This window comes from Aquarana catesbeiana, linkage group LG06 (genome assembly GCF_042186555.1).
Source record: "Aquarana catesbeiana isolate 2022-GZ linkage group LG06, ASM4218655v1, whole genome shotgun sequence".
NCBI classification, from domain to species: Eukaryota; Metazoa; Chordata; class Amphibia; order Anura; family Ranidae; genus Aquarana; species Aquarana catesbeiana.
Window position 1 is genome coordinate 336330292 of NC_133329.1, and position 19011 is coordinate 336349302.

The 19011-nt window shown below is 41.0% G+C and overlaps 1 protein-coding gene across 1 annotated transcript in view; it reads left to right on the plus strand.

The window, feature by feature from the left end:
* LOC141148076 (dynein axonemal heavy chain 11-like) overlaps window positions 1-19011 on the plus strand; it is a 1034097-nt gene that overhangs the window by 655067 nt on the left and 360019 nt on the right. The window contains exon 60 of the mRNA XM_073635228.1: window positions 6677-6838. Coding sequence (XP_073491329.1) covers window positions 6677-6838 — 162 coding nt within the window. The remainder of the gene's footprint in view (window positions 1-6676; window positions 6839-19011) is intronic.

Consider the following 19011-nt stretch of genomic DNA (forward strand, 5'->3'; position numbering starts at 1 on the left):
TTGGATGACCGAACCACCAGACGTTGCAATCTGATTCTATAGCTGCAGAGGAGTGTCGGGAGAGTGGAACCGAGCGAGCAAGGGGCTCGTTACAACGGTAAAAAAAGTCCTGCTAGCAGCATCTTCGGAGCGGTGAAGGAGCGGAGTGTATACCGCTCCTTCACTGCTCCTGCCCATTGAAATCAATGGGACGGCGCGGCTATTCCGCCGGCAAAGCGCCTCTGCAGAGGTGCTTTGCGGTGGTTTTTAACCATTTCTCGGCCGCTAGCGGGGGTAAAACCGCCGCTTACAATAGCGGCGCTTTACCGCCGACACCCGCCCCAGTGTGAAAGGGCCCTTAGTGTAGTTTGTTGTGCCACCAATGTTGGAAAGTCAGCTCTAACCAGTCTGGCCCTAATGGTCTGGCACCTGAAAATCCAAGATCTGTGAATAAGCCTCTCCAAGAGAACACCAATTATGGCACAAAATGGAAAGAGAATCTCTTTAGGTATGGTATTGACAAAGAAATACTAGTCTTTTGTAGTCCCAGGGCTATCCAGCTGAAGTGTATCCCTCCAGGGATATGCCCAGAGAAGACAGGTACAGCATCCAGTGCTGCTATAGGCAGCCTTTCAGACCTGCATTCTGGACCTTCCCCTTTGGACAGACAGGGCCCTAAACGCCAGTAGAATTCCGTACATCATTCAGCTCATTCCAGCCGCAGCCTGACATACACTTTGCGCTGTGCTGAAACGGACCTCAGTGCCGTTTCCTCCCACAGCGTGTGCCGTTACTGCCGTCTCCCACACGCATGCGCGGAAGTGACATCACACGGCTCCGCCCAGTCACAGAAGGAAGAGGGGTGAAGATGGACGTAGCCTGCACAGGGGACAGCGGTGGATTAGTTTGCAGGTAAGTGTCACCTAATGGGCTAGTATGTGATGCATACTAGCCCATTATGCTTTTAATTTGCAGGCTTTGCAGGGAGCAAAAGAGGAAGTAAAACCCATCAGGGTTTACTTCCTCTTTAAATGGCCCTTGTTCACATCTGAGCATTCTGTGAAAAAAGTACATGAGCTTCTTTTTAGACAGATTACCGGAGTTTTTCTGCTTTTTACATTGGTGACCTTTTGACCTGTACAAAATCAGGGCAAAATCACGCGACTTTCTGCCTGAAAACAATACGCTCAGGTGTGAATGCAGCCTAAAACACTAGGAGGAATGTACTCGTTAGCCCTATGTGCAAAAGGTGTTTATACTGTTGAATTTCCTTGTGTTTGCCCTTTTTATCTTGTGTCACCAAGGACTTTTGATACCCTCTATCTTAAAGTATTTTTTCATCTCTTGTCTGTGTAATTACAATATATCTTTGTTTATCCTCTCAACACGGGACACCTGGTTATGAACAATAGCCCTAAAGTCAGCAGGAGGATGAAAACTTTTTTGTAAAAGAACCTGATTCTGATCTATTGGTTTAGCAAACAAATCTGTCTGTAATGCAGACCCAGAATTCTGGATTCTGTGTGAAGAAAGGATACCTATTTGGGTATCTATTATAATAAATACCTATTTTCATCCATCCTCAGACCCCTTTCACACTGGAGGCATTTTTCAGGCCCTTTAGCGCTAAAGATAGCGCCTGTAAAGCGGCCTGAAAAAAGACTTAGCTGCAATCTAAGTATGAAAACCCGAGTGCGTTCACACCGGGGCGCTGCGCTGGCAGGACGTCAAAAAAAGTCATGTAAGCAGCTTCTTTGCAGCATTGTAGGAGAGGTGAATACACCCCTCCTAAAGCGCCCCTGCCCACTGAAATCAATGTTCAGCGCCGCCAAACCCCTGTGGCTTGCGGGGGGTTTAAAATAGCGGCACTTTACCACCAACGCCCGGGTGCTGGCAGTGTGTAAGTGCCCTAAACATGAGGTATTTTGGATATACACTCTAGACACATTATCACCTAAAGGGTTAAATCATGATTATGATTTATTTATGTTTCTTTGATTGAATCTTCTATATGATTTTAACAGCTTTGGGTAGTATAGCAATTGTATGACTGTGTCTTAGATAAGAAAATTATGTTTATTCATCTTTTCTTCATCTATCTTAAATATTATTGTTATATGCTTTTCCATCTGAGTGTTCAGGCATTCTAATTATTCAATTATGTTATTTTCTCTCCGTTCTCCCTTATATCCATTGTTGTACAGTACTTATTTCTAATTAGCTTGACAACGACACAAACAAATGGCCACTGCGCCCACCTATAACTGGCTTTCACAGCAAGAAGCACATGGAAGGCCAACGCATATCAAACAAAACCAAAGACAGTTGGTTTTGACCCATAACAAAAATAAAAGTTAATGAAAGGCCTATTAGAGAGGGTCCTTGCATGAAAAATGTTATTTTTATTTATATATGTATTTATATATTTTATATATAAAGACATTTCTGTGACACTTGTAAAGGAATGTTTTTGTATAGCCCAAATATAATTAGTTAGAAGTGTCACAGGAATTTCTTAACAGAAATAAAAAAACACAATTATTCATGCATGGCTCCTTTCCAATAGGTATTTTTTTCCTTTAATTTTATTTTTTACCTGTGATTTTCCTGCCTTTATTTTTTAACTTTCATTGAGTAGTATTTGGGTCTGTGATTTTGCAAGACTATAGGCACAAATCTCACTCCTCCTTCCACTAAATATCAGAGCGGCTAACTGCGTATTCCATTCACTTCTCTTCTACGCCAGAGACGAGAGGTACAAATATTCATAAACATATTCTCCTCTAGGAGCTTTATATGCAGTCATTAGTTGCAATCTGTAAAGGCGCTCTAGATCTCACCTTATTATACAGACAACATAGTCATTTTTAATCAGAAGTGCCTCTCTGACTGGTGAGATGAGGGAAAAGGAGCAGGGCAGGATGACTAAATCTGGCCTTATATTAACAGACTGTGCAAATATTTGTTTGAATATTTGTACAAAAATCTCAGTACATTTGATGACTTGGCAGATGTTGTTCAAAAGCACTTCAAAATTTCTTTTGCTTTTAACATTCAATTTTTGAATTTTTTTTAATGAATGGTCTTTCCCATATAAAAACCACATACACTGTTAGAAATCTGTTTATTCAAGAAATATTTTCCATCCTGCGCATTTTCTCGTCACTACAGTCAAATCAGTTTGACCCCACTAATGATTAGAAAGTCAAATATACTTAAAATGAAACATTTGTAATAAAATTCTAATGAAATTCTACTTGTGTAATAGACATGTGCACACTGAAATATTTCGTTTCTGAATTTCGTTTTCGTCTGAAAAATAAATTTATGTAGTTACTCCCGAAATTCATTTTTATTTATTTTGTTTTTCGTTAAAAATTGAATTAGTCCGAAAATCCAAATTAAGGTCGAATCTGTCATTGAAGGCTTATGGTGTCTGTTTAATGTTCAAAGAAGATTCGATGGAGCAGCTAAACTGTATGACACCGTATAGTTTACCTGCTCCGTTGAATCTTCTTAGAACTTTCAACAGACACCATAAGCCAAAGTACGTGTGTACTTAGTTCTAGCTATTTTACTGCTCCTCCTCTTTGGTTACAATTAGCCAATAACATTCATCATCATCATTATTTTTATTTATCTTTTCTCCCCTATGTTGAATCTTTTCTTCCCTACATCGAATCTTTTCTCTCTATGTCGAATCTTTTCTCTCTATGTAGAATAAACTTGGACTAATAGAGTTAAGGTTAGGCACATGTGACCACAGGTTTGATGGACACAGATTGTTATTGTCATCATCATGTCGAATCTCCTATCTATATCGAACTGTTGTAGCAACGAAAATGAAAATAAAGCATTTGTTTATGTCGGATCTTTCGTTTTTCGGATTCTGCACTTTCGTTATCGTTTGTTAAAACCATAACGAAAATACCTGAAATTTGGACGTAAATGCATTCGGACGAAAACGAATGCACATGTCTATTGTGTAATGCCAGTTTAATACAAACTTCTATATGCCATCTTGCGTATTACTCTACTTGCAATAGTGTGTGGGGACGTAACTAGGGAATGTGCTGGGTTCAAACATATATTTAAGGTAGGGTTGAAACTACATACAGAAATAATTGCAAGCTATGAAAATGGAGCCTTACTCTTTTGAATAAAGCGTCTGTAATGCATGGGATTGCTGATAGAGTCAATGAATGGGCTACTTTTAAAGAAAGGATTATACAGTTAGAAAGTGGTCAGTAAATTACCGGTATTTATATATTTACAATTAGAAAGAATGGAGTTTTCAAAACCTTAGTCCAATGTATGCTACAGCCTGATCCTTTGCCATTCTTATATGCATAGCTGGGAACTTGTCGGAATTGACCTGGCAATCCTGAAATTTAACTCTGGTTGCTGAGTCATTAACGGATTGCTACATCTCTGGAATTTCTATCCCAGAGATGAAAACAAAGTGCAGCATGCATGCTGTCATTTTTCTGAGTCATACCTGCTGTGCAAGGCTAGTAAATGCAAGTAAATACAAGCTGCCAGGAAGGAGGAGTCTGGAGCTTTTCCTAAATCTGAGCCTGTGGATCAGATGGGGGGGCTGAAGGAAACTAGATGCCACTAGAGAGGTAAGTGACAGTGTTGCATGTGTTGTATGTGCATGCAGTATATACTGTATGTATGTTGCATGCAGTGTGTATGTACACTGAGCAAAAATATAAACCCAACACTTTTGTGTTTGCCCCTATTTATCATGAGCTGGATGCAAAGATCCACACATTTTTATATGTACACAAAAGGCCTATTTCTCTCAAATATTGTTCACAAATCTGTCTAAATCTGTGTTAGTGAGCACTTCTCCTTTGCCAAAATAAACCATCCACCTCACAGGTGTGGCATATCAAGATGCTGATTAGACAGCATGATTATTGCACAGGTGTGCCTTAGGCTGGCCACAATAAAAGGCCACTCTAAAATGTGCAGTTTTATCACACAGCACAATGCCACAGATGTCACAAGTTTTGAGGGAAAGTGCAATTGGCATGCTGACTGCAGGAATGTTCTCCAGAGCTGTTGCCCTCTCCAAAGGCGTTTCCGAGAATTTGGCAGTACATCCAACCAGCCTCACAACCGCAGACCATGTGTAACTACACCAGCCCAGGACCTCCACATCCAGCATCCTCACCTCCAAGATTTTCTGAGACCAGCCACCCGGACAGCTGCTGCGATAATCGGTTTGCATAACCAAAGAATTTCTGCACAAACTGTCAGAAACCGTCTCAGGGAAGCTCATCTGCATGCTCATCGTCCTCATCGGGGTCTCGACCTGACTGCAGTTCGTCGTCGTTAACTGAGAAGAGCTCACTAACACAGATTTGGACAGATTTGTGAACAATATTTGAGAGAAACAGTCCTTTTGTGTACATAGAAAAATTTGTAGATCTTTGCGTTCAGCTCATGATAAATTGGGACAAATGAAAAAGTGTTGCGGTTATATTTTTGCTCAGTGTATGTTGCATGTATGTTACGGATTTGTGTATGAATGTGTACATATGTATGTATGTATGTGTATGCTGTGGATATGTATTGTATGTGTATGCGTATGTGTGTTGTGTTATATGGAGTTTGTATGTATTTATGTACATAGGTGGTACTGCTGTAGTATATATAAGAGGTTGGTGGTGAAAAGAATCACGGGGGTGCTGTGCGCTCAGCTGTATAAAATTCTGACGCCTAAACTATGTACATTACACACACACCTGACCCCTGCACATGTATGTTGCACACCTGACCCCTGCCCTATGTATATTATCCACACCAGACCCCTGTATTATGTATGTTACCCAACCTCAACCCCTGAATTATGTATATGTAAATTTTATCCTGGTGTTTGTTACTGCATACCTGCAGTCCATGTCCATGCCTGTATTTCAAGCTCGTTTGTGAGTATGTTACTTGGTTTTTTACTTTTTAATAAACACTACCAGTGGTAATGCGCTAGGTTGGTGCGCCCTCTCTTCTTTTTGTTACATACTTCTGACTTCTGCACTCTGTACATAGGCTCAAGTTTTATGACACTCTCACTGTTAATTCAATCCCCCACTCCATCACCAGTCTCAGGAAATCAGATTTTTTTAAAGTTCTCAAGTATGTTTATATGTGATCTATAATTATAACATTGTTGGTGTTGCTAACACAAAGTTGGCCATCTTCACCATCTCTTCTCTGTGCCACTCTGGATCTTTGCTACAAATTGCCACTATTGTCTTTCATATCCACCCTCTAATCAAATGACTGCACATGGTCAAGGTGTAAAACCACAGTAGTGGATACTTTTGGCCCACAGTTTAAATAATCTTACTCCCTCTAGTGTCTACACTATTATAGTGAGGGTTAGAGATAGCCAAAGAAAACAAAGGCATTTTTACTATTTATAGAAAAATCCTATTCTCTTGGTTTCATCCCTATTAAATGCCAATCCCTGGAATGTATGGTATGTACTACCAGTTATATAATGCTTACATATGAGGGAAATATAAAATAAACAGTACTCAAATAAAAATGTATTACATTTTATTGTTTCCTGCTATAGGATGGATTTGATTTGTCACGCTACTATAGATCACGTGAGAACATTATAATTATTTAAATGAAAGTTAAAATCTTAATAATCTTATTTTCATGATTTCATTTACTGCAGGTAGTCCTGTGTTTTTCACCTGTGGGTTTTACTTTGAGAAACAGAGCAAGAAAGTTTCCAGCCCTGGTGAACTGTACAGCCATAGACTGGTTCCACTCCTGGCCCCCTGTTGCTCTTCAATCAGTCAGTAGTAGCTTCACCAACAAGCTGGAAGGAGTTGATGTAAGTATGATATTACTGCATAAAATCTGAAAATTCAAGGAATAAGAATGGCCAGGGGTTTGTAATAATGTTACCCTGTCCCCCATTTACGTCACTAGGCCAGGACAGTAGGACAAGTCTGTTTGAGAGTTTTTGTGGGCTGGCATCAGCTCACACATGATCTGTTTTTATATTCTCGTGTCTTTCTCAGAGTACTGTTTGTAGCACCTCATAAAAGTTTCACAGAACCTCTAGTATGCTCAGTATGATTTTAGGCAATCTTGTTTAATGACGAATTGTTATTACAGAGATGGGATTATATAAAAGAGAGATGCCAGTATGCTCTAACAAATCACAATTGTGTGCAACTGCAGACCATTAGTCCAATGCATTATACGTTGGCAAAAGGTTCCTCCTTTTTTCACCAGGTGGAAAGTAGTGCTGTACTGTACTATAATATATAGCGTATTTCAAATGGGCTTTGGTTGTTACAGTCCTAAGGTTTAGCAGGTATCTGCACAGTTTTTCTACTGCAATTGCACTGCTGGCTGTTGGCTCAGGAACTTGAGGGTCTTCAGATCACTCTGTTAGATATTACACTGTATTTGGTATCTGTGATCTGAATCTTCTTTTATGTTTACATATCCCAGATGGCACTTCACCTAAAACATGCTTCTCAGAAAGTGATGTTGTGTGGCTGTGGCTCTTAAATAAGTTCTACATTTGCTGCAGGCTGCCGTCCATTTTCCATGACTTTCCAGAAGACAGAATAAAAATGCAAAGACCCTAACAACATAGTTTTAATTTTGTTTTGTTTTTTCCCCGTAGTTACAACATATTTTATGAGCTATGTCTGCTATTTTTGGGTGTTGCAGTATCTTGGGTTTTTCTATACTTTTCTATACTATACTTCCTATCGACAGCTGAACAGGCATACCATTTGTACCTGTGATAGTGTTGTATGACTTTTAGAAATAGCCTTTGAGCCTGTCTTTTGGACAAGGTTAGCTGGGACTAGAGTGAACTTGTTAAGCAAATGCTTAGTTGCTGGAAAATACAGTATCTCACAAAAGTGAGTACACCCCTCACATTTTTTGTAATATTTTATTATATCTTTTCATGTGACAACCCTGAAGAAAAGACACTTTGCTACAATGTAAAGTAGTGAGTGTACAGCTTGTATAACAGTGTACATTTGCTGTCCCCTCAAAATAACTCAACACACAGCCATTAGTGTCTAAACTGCTGGCAAAAAAGTGAGTACACCCCTAAGTGAAAATGTCCAAATTGAGCCCAAAGTGTCAAAGTTTAGTGTAGCCACCATTATTTTCCAGCACTGCCTTAACGCTCTTGGGCATGGAGTTCACCAGAGCTTCACAGATTGCCACTGGAGTTCTCTTCCACTCCTCCATGATGACATCACAACGCTCCTCCACCTTCCATTTGAGAATGCCCCACAGATGCTTAATAGGGTTTAGGTCAGGAGACATGCTTGGCCTGTCCATCACCTTTATTCTAGGCAGTGGTCATCTTGGAGGTGTGTTTGGGGTCGTTATCATGTTGGAATACTGCCCTGCGGCCCAGTCTCCAAAGGGAGGGGGGTCATTCTCTGCTCCAGTATGTCACAGTACATGTTGGCAATCATGGTTCCCTCAATAAACTGTAGCTCCCCAGTGACGGCAGCACTCATGCAGCCCCAGACCATGACACTTCCACCACCAAGCTTGACTGTAGGCAAGACACACTATTCTTTGTACTCCTCACCTGGTTGCTGCCACACACGCTGACACTGTCTGAACCAAATAAGTTTATATAGGTCTCTTTAGACCACAGGACATGGTTCCAGTAATTCATGTCCTTAGTCTGCTTGTCTTCGGCAATCTGTTTGCGGGCTTTCTTGTGCACCATCTTTGGAAGAGGCTTCCTTCTGGGATGACAGCCATGCAGTGATGCAGTGTGCGGCGTATGGTCTGAGCACTAACTGGCTGACCCCCCACCCCTTCAACCTCTGCAGCAATACTGGCAGCACTCATGCATCTATTTCCCAAAGACAACCTCTAGATATGATGCTGAGCACGTGCATTTTACTTCTTTGGTTGACCATTGCGAGGCCTGTTCTTACTGGAACCTGTCCTGTTAAATCTCTGTAAGGTCTTGGCCACCGTGCTGCAGCTCAGTTTCAGGGTCTTGGCAATCTTCTTATAGCCTATGCCATCTTTTTGTAGAGCAACAATTATTTTTTCCAGATCCTCAGAGAGTTCTTTGCCATGAGGTGCCATGTTGAACTTCCAGTGACCAGTATGAGAGAGTGAGAGCGATAACACCAAATTGAACACACCTGCTCCCCATTCACACCTGAGACCTTGTAACACTAACGAGTCACATAACACCGGGGAGGGAAGATGGTTAATTGGGCCCAATTTTGACTTTTTAACTTGGGGTGTACTCACTTTTGTTGCCTGCAGTTTAGACATTAATGGCGTGTGTTGAGTTATTTTGAGGGGATAGCAAATTTACACAAACTTGTTATACAAGCTGTACACTCACTACTTTACATTGTAGCAAAGTGTAATTTCTTCAGTGTTGTCACATTAAAAAGATATAATAAAATATTTACAAAAATGTGAGGGGTGTACTCACTTTTGTAAGATACTGTACATTATGTATAAAATCAAGTTTTGAAAAATACAGCCTTAACGGATAAGTTCACCTTAAAAAAATAAAGAAAGAAATAAATGCACATTTTTTGCAGATAAAAAAACTTGCATTTCTTCTTTCTTTTTTTTTGGGAGCCTGTAAAGCATTGCACCCACGATCAGCAGATTGTGGGTGTAATTTCAGGCTCCAGCAGACTGTCTGTGTAGCTGTCTTCCAATAACTCCAATATTAGCAGACAATTATTGAATGGGAGAAAACTCAGTGAACTACCTAGAGCACTCAACAGCGCCCTGGTAGTTTATTGAGAACTACAAGCCATCAGTCGCAAAGGCTGACTGTAGTTGTAGATAATTGTTCACAGAACTCAGAGCCCCATACGACCCCCCATCTTTTTTAATTGTGACAGTGGGTGCAGGGAGAAAATCCCTAGCCTACTGTCACGGGGGGGGCGGCAGGTTGGGGTGATTGGGTGAAGAACAGGCATATGCTGAACATGTTACATGTTACACCCTAAATATTATGAATGTAACATGTAACATGTAACATGTTCACAAAGGTGAACTTATCCTTTAACCACTTCAGCCCCGGAAGAATTTACCCCCTTCCTGACAAGGTCATTTTTTGCGATACGGCACTGTGTCGATTTACCTGACAATTGCACGGTCATGCGACGTTGTACCCAAACAAAATTTGTGTCCTTTTTTTCCCCCACAAATAGAGCTTTCTTTTGGTGGTACAGTATTTGATCACCTCTGCGGTTTTTATTTTTTGCGCTATAAACAAAAGAAAAGCGACAATTTTGAAAAAAAACACAATATTTTTTACTTTTTGCTATAATAAACATCCCAAATTAAAAAAAGCAAAAACAAATTTCTTCATCAGTTTAGGCCAATATGTATTCTTCTACATATTTTTGGTAAAATAAATCGCAATAAGCGCATATTGAGTGGTTTGCACAAAGGTTATAGCGTCTACACCCCTCACATTTTTGTAAATATTTTATTCTATCTTTTCATGTGACAACACTGAAGAAATGACACTTTGCTACAATGTAAAGTAGTGAGTGTACAGCTTGTATAACAGTGTAAATTTGCTGTCCCCTCAAAATAATTCAACATACAGCCATTAATGTCTAAACTGCTGGCAACAAAAGTGAATACACTCCTAAGTGAAAATGTCCAAATTGGGCCCAATTAGCCATTTTCCCTCCACAGTGTCATGTGACTCGTTAGTGTTACAAAGTCTCAGGTGTGAATGGGAAGCAGGTGTGTTAAATTTGGTGTTATCGCTCTCGCTCTATCATACTGGTCACTGGAAGTTCAACATGGCACCTCATGGCAAAGAACTCTCTGAGGATACTGGTGTACTTTTTCTAATATACTTCAGGCAGGCAGGTCATTCAGTTAGCTGCAGTGTATTTAATATATATATATATATATATATATATATATATATATATATATATATATTAAATACACTGCAGCTAACTGAATAACCTGCCTGCCTGAAGTACCGTATATATACGGTGTCATGTGACACTAACGTGTCACATGACACCGGGGAGGGAAGATGGTTAATTGGGCCCAATTTTGACTTTTTAACTTGGGGTGTACTCACTTTTGTTGCCTGCAGTTTAGACATTAATGGCGTGTGTTGAGTTATTTTGAGGGGATAGCAAATTTACACAAGCTTGTTATACAAGCTGTACACTCACTACTTTACATTGTAGCAAAGTGTAATTTCTTCAGTGTTGTCACATTAAAAAGATATAATAAAATATTTACAAAAATGTGAGGGGTGTACTCACTTTTGTAAGATACTGTACATGATGTATAAAATCAAGTTTTGAAAAATACAGCCTTAACGGATAAGTTCACCTTAAAAAAATAAAGAAAGAAATAAATGCACATTTTTTGCAGATAAAAAAACTTGCATTTCTTCTTTCTTTTTTTTTGGGAGCCTGTAAAGTATTGCACCCATGATCAGCAGATTGTGGGTGTAATTTCAGGCTCCAGCAGACTGTCTGTGTAGCTGTCTTCCAATAACTCCAATATTAGCAGACAATTATTGAATGGGAGAAAACTCAGTGAACTACCTAGAGCACTCAACAGCGCCCTGGTAGTTTATTGAGAACTACAAGCCATCAGTCGCAAAGGCTGACTGTAGTTGTAGATAATTGTTCACAGAACTCAGAGCCCCATACGACCCCCCATCTTTTTTAATTGTGACAGTGGGTGCAGGGAGAAAATCCCTAGCCTACTGTCACGGGGGGGGCGGCAGGTTGGGGTGATTGGGTGAAGAACAGGCAGATGCTGAACATGTTACATGTTACACCCTAAATATTATGAATGTAACATGTAACATGTAACATGTTCACAAAGGTGAACTTATCCTTTAACCACTTCAGCCCCGGAAGCATTTACCCCCTTCCTGACAAGGTCATTTTTTGCGATACGGCACTGTGTCGATTTATCTGACAATTGCACGGTCATGCGACGTTGTACCCAAACAAAATTTGTGTCCTTTTTTTCCCCACAAATAGAGCTTTCTTTTGGTGGTACAGTATTTGATCACCTCTGCGGTTTTTATTTTTTGCGCTATAAACAAAAGAAAAGCGACAATTTTGAAAAAAAACACAATATTTTTTACTTTTTGCTATAATAAACATCCCAAATTAAAAAAAGCAAAAACAAATTTCTTCATCAGTTTAGGCCAATATGTATTCTTCTACATATTTTTGGTAAAATAAATCGCAATAAGCGCATATTGAGTGGTTTGCACAAAGGTTATAGCATCTACACCCCTCACATTTTTGTAAATATTTTATTCTATCTTTTCATGTGACAACACTGAAGAAATGACACTTTGCTACAATGTAAAGTAGTGAGTGTACAGCTTGTATAACAGTGTAAATTTGCTGTCCCCTCAAAATAATTCAACATACAGCCATTAATGTCTAAACTGCTGGCAACAAAAGTGAGTACACTCCTAAGTGAAAATGTCCAAATTGGGCCCAATTAGCCATTTTCCCTCCACAGTGTCATGTGACTCGTTAGTGTTACAAAGTCTCAGGTGTGAATGGGAAGCAGGTGTGTTAAATTTGGTGTTATCGCTCTCGCTCTATCATACTGGTCACTGGAAGTTCAACATGGCACCTCATGGCAAAGAACTCTCTGAGGATACTGGTGTACTTTTTCCAATATACTTCAGGCAGGCAGGTCATTCAGTTAGCTGCAGTGTATTTAATATATATATATATATATATATATATATATATATATATATATATTAAATACACTGCAGCTAACTGAATAACCTGCCTGAAGTACCGTATATATACGGTGTCATGTGACACATGACACCGGGGAGGGAAGATGGTTAATTGGGCCCAATTTTGACTTTTTAACTTGGGGTGTACTCACTTTTGTTGCCTGCAGTTTAGACATTAATGGCATGTGTTGAGTTATTTTGAGGGGATAGCAAATTTACACAAGCTTGTTATACAAGCTGTACACTCACTATTTTACATTGTAGCAAAGTGTAATTTCTTCAGTGTTGTCACATTAAAAAGATATAATAAAATATTTACAAAAATGTGAGGGGTGTACTCACTTTTGTAAGATACTGTACATGATGTATAAAATCAAGTTTTGAAAAATACAGCCTTAACGGATAAATTCACCTTAAAAAAATAAAGAAATAAATGACACAGTCAGTCTTGTGTGTATATATATATATATATATATATATATATATATATATATATATATATATATATATACATATACACACTGCATCCAGTGTAGCCAAGCCTATATCTGACTGCAGGCCATTCCTGGTGTACTTTTTCTAATATACCTCAGACAGGCAGGTTATTCAGTTAGCTGCAGTGTAATATATATATATATATATATATATATATATATATATATACATACAGTCGGTCTTGTGTGTATATATATATGTATATATATATATAAATATATATATATATACTGCATCCAGTGTAGCCAAGCCTGTATCTGACTGCAGGCCATTCCTGGTGTACTTTTTATAATATACTTCAGGCAGGCAGGTTATTCAGTTAGCTGTAGTGTATTAAATGTATATATACAGTCAGTCTCATATATATATATATATATATATATATATATATATATATATATATATATATATATATATATACACTGCATCCAGTGTAGCCTATATCTGACTGCAGGCCATTCCTGGGGTGTACTTTTTATAATATACTTCAGGCGGTGTACACAGTACATAGTACACAATACAGTGCACCCATAGTTGTTATTACACTTCTGGTGGTGTACACAATACAGTGCACCAATAGTTGCTATTACACTTCTGGTGGTGTACACCGTACCATGCACCCGTAGTGCAGTTGCTACTACTTTCCTGGTGGTGTACACAGTACACAATACAGTGCACCCATAGTTGTTTTTACACTTCTGTTGGTGTACACAGTACTGTGCACCTATAGTGCAGTTGCTAATATTTTTCTGGTGGTGTACACAGTACACAATACAGTGCACCCATAGTTGTTATTACACTTCTGTTGGTGTACACAATACCGTGCACCCCTAGTGCAGTGGCTACTACTTTCCTGGTGGTGTACACAGTACACAATACAGTGCACCCATAGTTGTTATTACACTTCTGGTGGTGTACACAATACCGTGCACCCCTAGTGCAGTTGCTTCTACTTTTCTGGTGGTGAACACAGTACACAATACAGTGCACCCATAGTTGTTATTACACTTTTGGTGGTGTACACAGTACCATGTACCCATAGTGCAGTTGCTACTACTTTTCTGTGGTGTACACAGTAGACAATACAGTGCACCCATAGTTGCTATTATGCAGTGTACACATGAGCGGACTTTTTGACTGAGTCCGGCGGACAATCCAATCATGTGTGGGCTTCATCAGACCTTCAGCGAACTTTTCCAGTCGAAAATCTGACGGACTTTAGATCTGAATCCGACGTCATCACGTACGAATCCATCGGACTTTGGTGTGATCGTGTGTAGGCAGGTCCGGTCGTTCAAAAGTCCGTCGGAAGTCTGTCAAAAGTCTGCCGAAAGTCCGCTGGAATGGTCGTCGGACTTTTGTTGCCGAAAAGTCCGCACGTGTGTACGCTGTCTTAGACTTCTGGTGGTGTACACAGTACCGTGCACCCATAGTGCATTTGCTACTACTTTTCTGGTGGTGTACACAGTACACAATACAGTGTAGTGTGGTTTTGCTAAACAAAATTTACAGCATGTCCGGAAGGCCACCAAAGAGAGGCAGACGCTCACAGGCCACTAAAAGAGGACAAGCAGGCTCTGTGTCTACAGTTCAACAGTGCTGGTCGTGGACACGGTGCATCCTCAGCACTTGGCCGTGGGGCACGCTTGTCCTTTTTTCTGCAGCTGGCCGTGTTATTGAGCCACAACATGCAGAAGAGTTGGTGGAATGGATAACAAAGCCGTCCTCATCCTCTCCATCCTCTGTCACCCAGGCTCAGAGTAGTTTGCCTGTCAGTGCAGCTGCCAAAGCGGCCTATTCCATCGGCTCCATGTCAACAGTCACTCCTTCCCTAGCCCCACCATCATGCATGGAGGAGTCCCCTGAACTATTCGACCACAGTGTCGGGTACATGCTGCAGGAGGATGCGCAGCGATTTGAAGGCTCTGATGATAGTAGCCAGGTTAAGGAAGGGAGTAACGTGAGCCTAGAGAGAGGGGGTGCCCAAGAAGGACAAGAAACTGGCAGTCATGTTCCCCCAGCTGCAGCATACTGCCAAGTTTGCTCCAGTGATGAGGAGGGAGGGGATGATGAGGTCACTGACTCTGCTTGGGTGCCTGATATAAGAGAGGAGGAGGCACATCTCCAACGAGGCAGAATGCCCTCAGGGGGCAGCTTAAGGGCAGCCACCCTATTGCATCACACCGCAGAGCTAAGCAGGTGCAGGGCGCTATTTGAAAAGTTCTTTGGTGTGGGCCTTTTTTGACAGGTGTGCAGCAGATCGCACCGTTGTTGTTTGCAACATATGTCTGAAGCGTATCAAGCGTGGCCAATACAGCAGCCGCTTGGGCACCACATGCTTGACCAGACATATGACGACCTTCCATGCAGTCCGTTGGCAACAGCACTTAAAAGACCCACATCAAAGAACAAGGCAGACCTCTCCTTGCTCCTCATTCTATCTGATAGCACATTCAGTTCTGCTGGAGGCTTTGTAACCGATCACAGAGTGCGCCTGTCCACAGACTCTGTTGATCGGCTCACATTCATAAAAATGAATCAGTCTTGGATCACCAGCTACCAAGCACCTGATGCTGATGTAACCGATTGATTTTTCTATGGATGTGGGATCCCTTGAAGACTGCCTATGCTGAGTGACTATCCTATTATGCTGAGAGACTATCCTATTCTTCCTCAATCTTCATGATAGCTTCTAAGAATATTTTTCGTTCAGGGCACTACCACCACTGCCTAAGGCCCAATTTTTCTGCCCCTGTTTAACAGGGGCGTGTAATTACAATTTTTGCTCTAATATTTCACAGCAGGGCTCGTTCCTGCGCTCAACAAGAGAGTCTGTGAGGGGTTACAGTGTTGTGGCACCACCACCACTGCCTAAAGCCCAATTTTTCTGCCCCTGTTTAACAGGGGCATGTAATTACAATTTTTGATCTAATATTTCACAGCAGGGCCCGTTCCTGCGCCCACCAAGAGTAACTGTGAGGGTTTACATTGTTGTGGCACCACCACCACCACCATAGGCCCAGTTTTTCTGCCCCTGTTTAACAGTGCCATGTAATTACAATTTTTGATATAATATTTCACAGCAGGGCCCGTTCCTGCGCCCACCAAGAGTAACTGTGAGGGCTTACAGTTTTGTAGCACCACCACCACCAAAGGCCCATTTTTTCTGCCCCTGTTTGACAGGGGCATGTAATTACAATTCTTGATATAATATTTCACAGCAGGGCCCGTTCCAGCGCCCACCAAGAGTTACTGTGAGGGCTTACAGTGTTCTGGTACCACCTACACCTAAGGCCCAATTTTCCGCAGAGTATATAGGGCAGGCCGTATAGTATATACAGGTGGTCCCCTATTTACAAACATCCGACTTACAAACGACTCCTACTTACAAACGGAGGGAGACAACAGGAAGTGAGAGTAAATCTACCCCTAGGAAGGGAAATTCTCTCCTGTAAGAGTTAATATGGGAAAAAGGTGTCTCCACTGATGCTTTATCACCAATCCTTGTTTTCCTAATAACCCAAAATTTTAAAAATCCAATTGTCATTGAGACAGAAAGTGAGGTGAAATCTTCTGAACAGGGGCACAGACAGCAAAACAAATGTTACAGGGGTGATAACCCTTCCCTATGTTATCCAAAAAGCTTAAAAATAGATTTTTTGGCTGGAGCTACACTTAAAAATGTACCTGTTCCAAATTACAAACAGATCCAACTTAAGAACAAACCAGGGACCGCCTGTATACTGCTATTTAGAGTATATAGGGCCTGGGGTACGGGGGTTCACCTTAATATCCATACCAGACCCAAAGGGCCTGGTAATGGGCTGGGGGGGGCCCATGCCGTTTTTCTCAATGATTTTCATCTATATTGCCGGGACCCGACAATACATTACAGCTGCAAGCAGTTTAAATGACTTTTATTCCTTTAGAAATGTAATTTTGCTGCAGGGACTGTTCTAAACACGGGAAAAATGTGCCACTTTACAGGCATACTATAGTCACCCCCCAGACACGATATTTAAAGGAATATTTCACTTTTATTGTTTCACTTTAAGCATTAATAAAATCACTGATCCCGAAAAATCGGCTGTTTTTTGCTTTGATACATATCCCCTGGGGCAGGAGCCGGGTCCCCAAACACTTTTTATGACAATAACTTGCATATTAGCCTTTAAAATTAGCACTTTTGATTTTTCACGTTCGGGTCCCATAGACTTTAACGATGTTTGCATGTTTGCACAAACTTTTTGTTAGTTCGCATGTTCTGCCGCGAACCAAACCGGGGGGTGTTCGGCTCATCCCAACTAAGCACATTGCACTTTTCATATATGAATTTATATTTGATGATTTTGTATGAATTTATATCACATTGAGCAGGTACAGGATTCTATTATGTAAGGCACCATACACACCTTTCATATTTTGGCAGCGCCACTTACCCCTCCCCTATTTTTCTATACTATAACTATCAACTCCACCTAGTGGAGTTTTTGGGGTAGGCAGCAGACATTTTTACTTATTTATTTACATTTATATACCTTCAATTAAAATTTTTACATCTGTGTACTTTCTGTACTCTGGATATATGTGTTCTCTGGAGAAGAGAAGGATGCTGATAAACAGGTACAGTTTATGTAGGAGGTGTGATATTGGGGGTGTTTAGCTCTAGTGATAGATGCATCCTTTGTGCAGTGAGTCCACGTCAGACAGGCATTATAGTTAATGGCCTGGTAGCCCACCTTTATTATAGGCAAAAAACAAAACAAAAGTCCATCCAGGAATCCCACGCAGGGGTTTAAACTTCATTCAAACATGAATGAAAACATACTGAGCCACCTGGCTCTCTCTTGTCATCAGTTCCTCTGCTTGCCCCCAAGAGACTGCATGATTCTTTCCAGCCCCCTGGACTCACTGGCTTCCTTAATCTCCCAGACTCTCAAAGCTGGTCAGCCTTTCCCAGCCCCTGGGCATAGCATCCCCCTTACATGGGCTCCAGTCTCCCACCCTTTGTTTCGATCCGGAGGGAGGAACACTTGCACCTACCACTGCAGTTGGGACACTTCTGTGCTGGCCATCAGCCACGTAGGCCTAACCCTTTTTTTGGGTGTGCTTTCAGGTACGCCCTACCTTGAATCTCACTAGGGTCCTAGAGTTCCTTATACCCAGCCTTCTCTCTCTTCTCTTGGGGTCCCTGGGCTTATTCTCTTTTCTTGGGGGAACTCTGCTTTCCCTGATCCTTCCTTTGAACTCAGCTTTACCCTTCACTATAGGTCCTTCAGGTTCAAATACCTTTCTCTGGTTATCCACGGCAAATAAATCATTATTAACAGCACCAATCATTAACAGATCAACAATTCTGAGATCACAATTACTAATACCATTAGTGTTTTCTTTTTCAGTGTTTGTTAAGACCAGTCCTGAGGAAGAACCATACACTGGTGAGTGACTATACTCCACAGGGCCATGGCGCAGCTCCACCTCACCTGTTGTCCAACACTCCATGGGCGGCTGTCCTAACGAATGACACTGATCCAAGCACAAACCATTCCTAACTGCGATAATGCTGACTGGTGTACACATTACATTGTTACAGCAACCAATACCTTTAGCACTTTCTCCCACAGTGTCTCAGGGTACCTTAACTTGTACCTCTTTCTGCCATGTCTATCCCGGGCCCTTCTTTTTTGTGAGGTCTAGCGGGTGAGACAGTATCTACATCCTCTATTGATCACTGCTCAGCCGCACCTCAGACCGCACCAGCAGAAATGTTC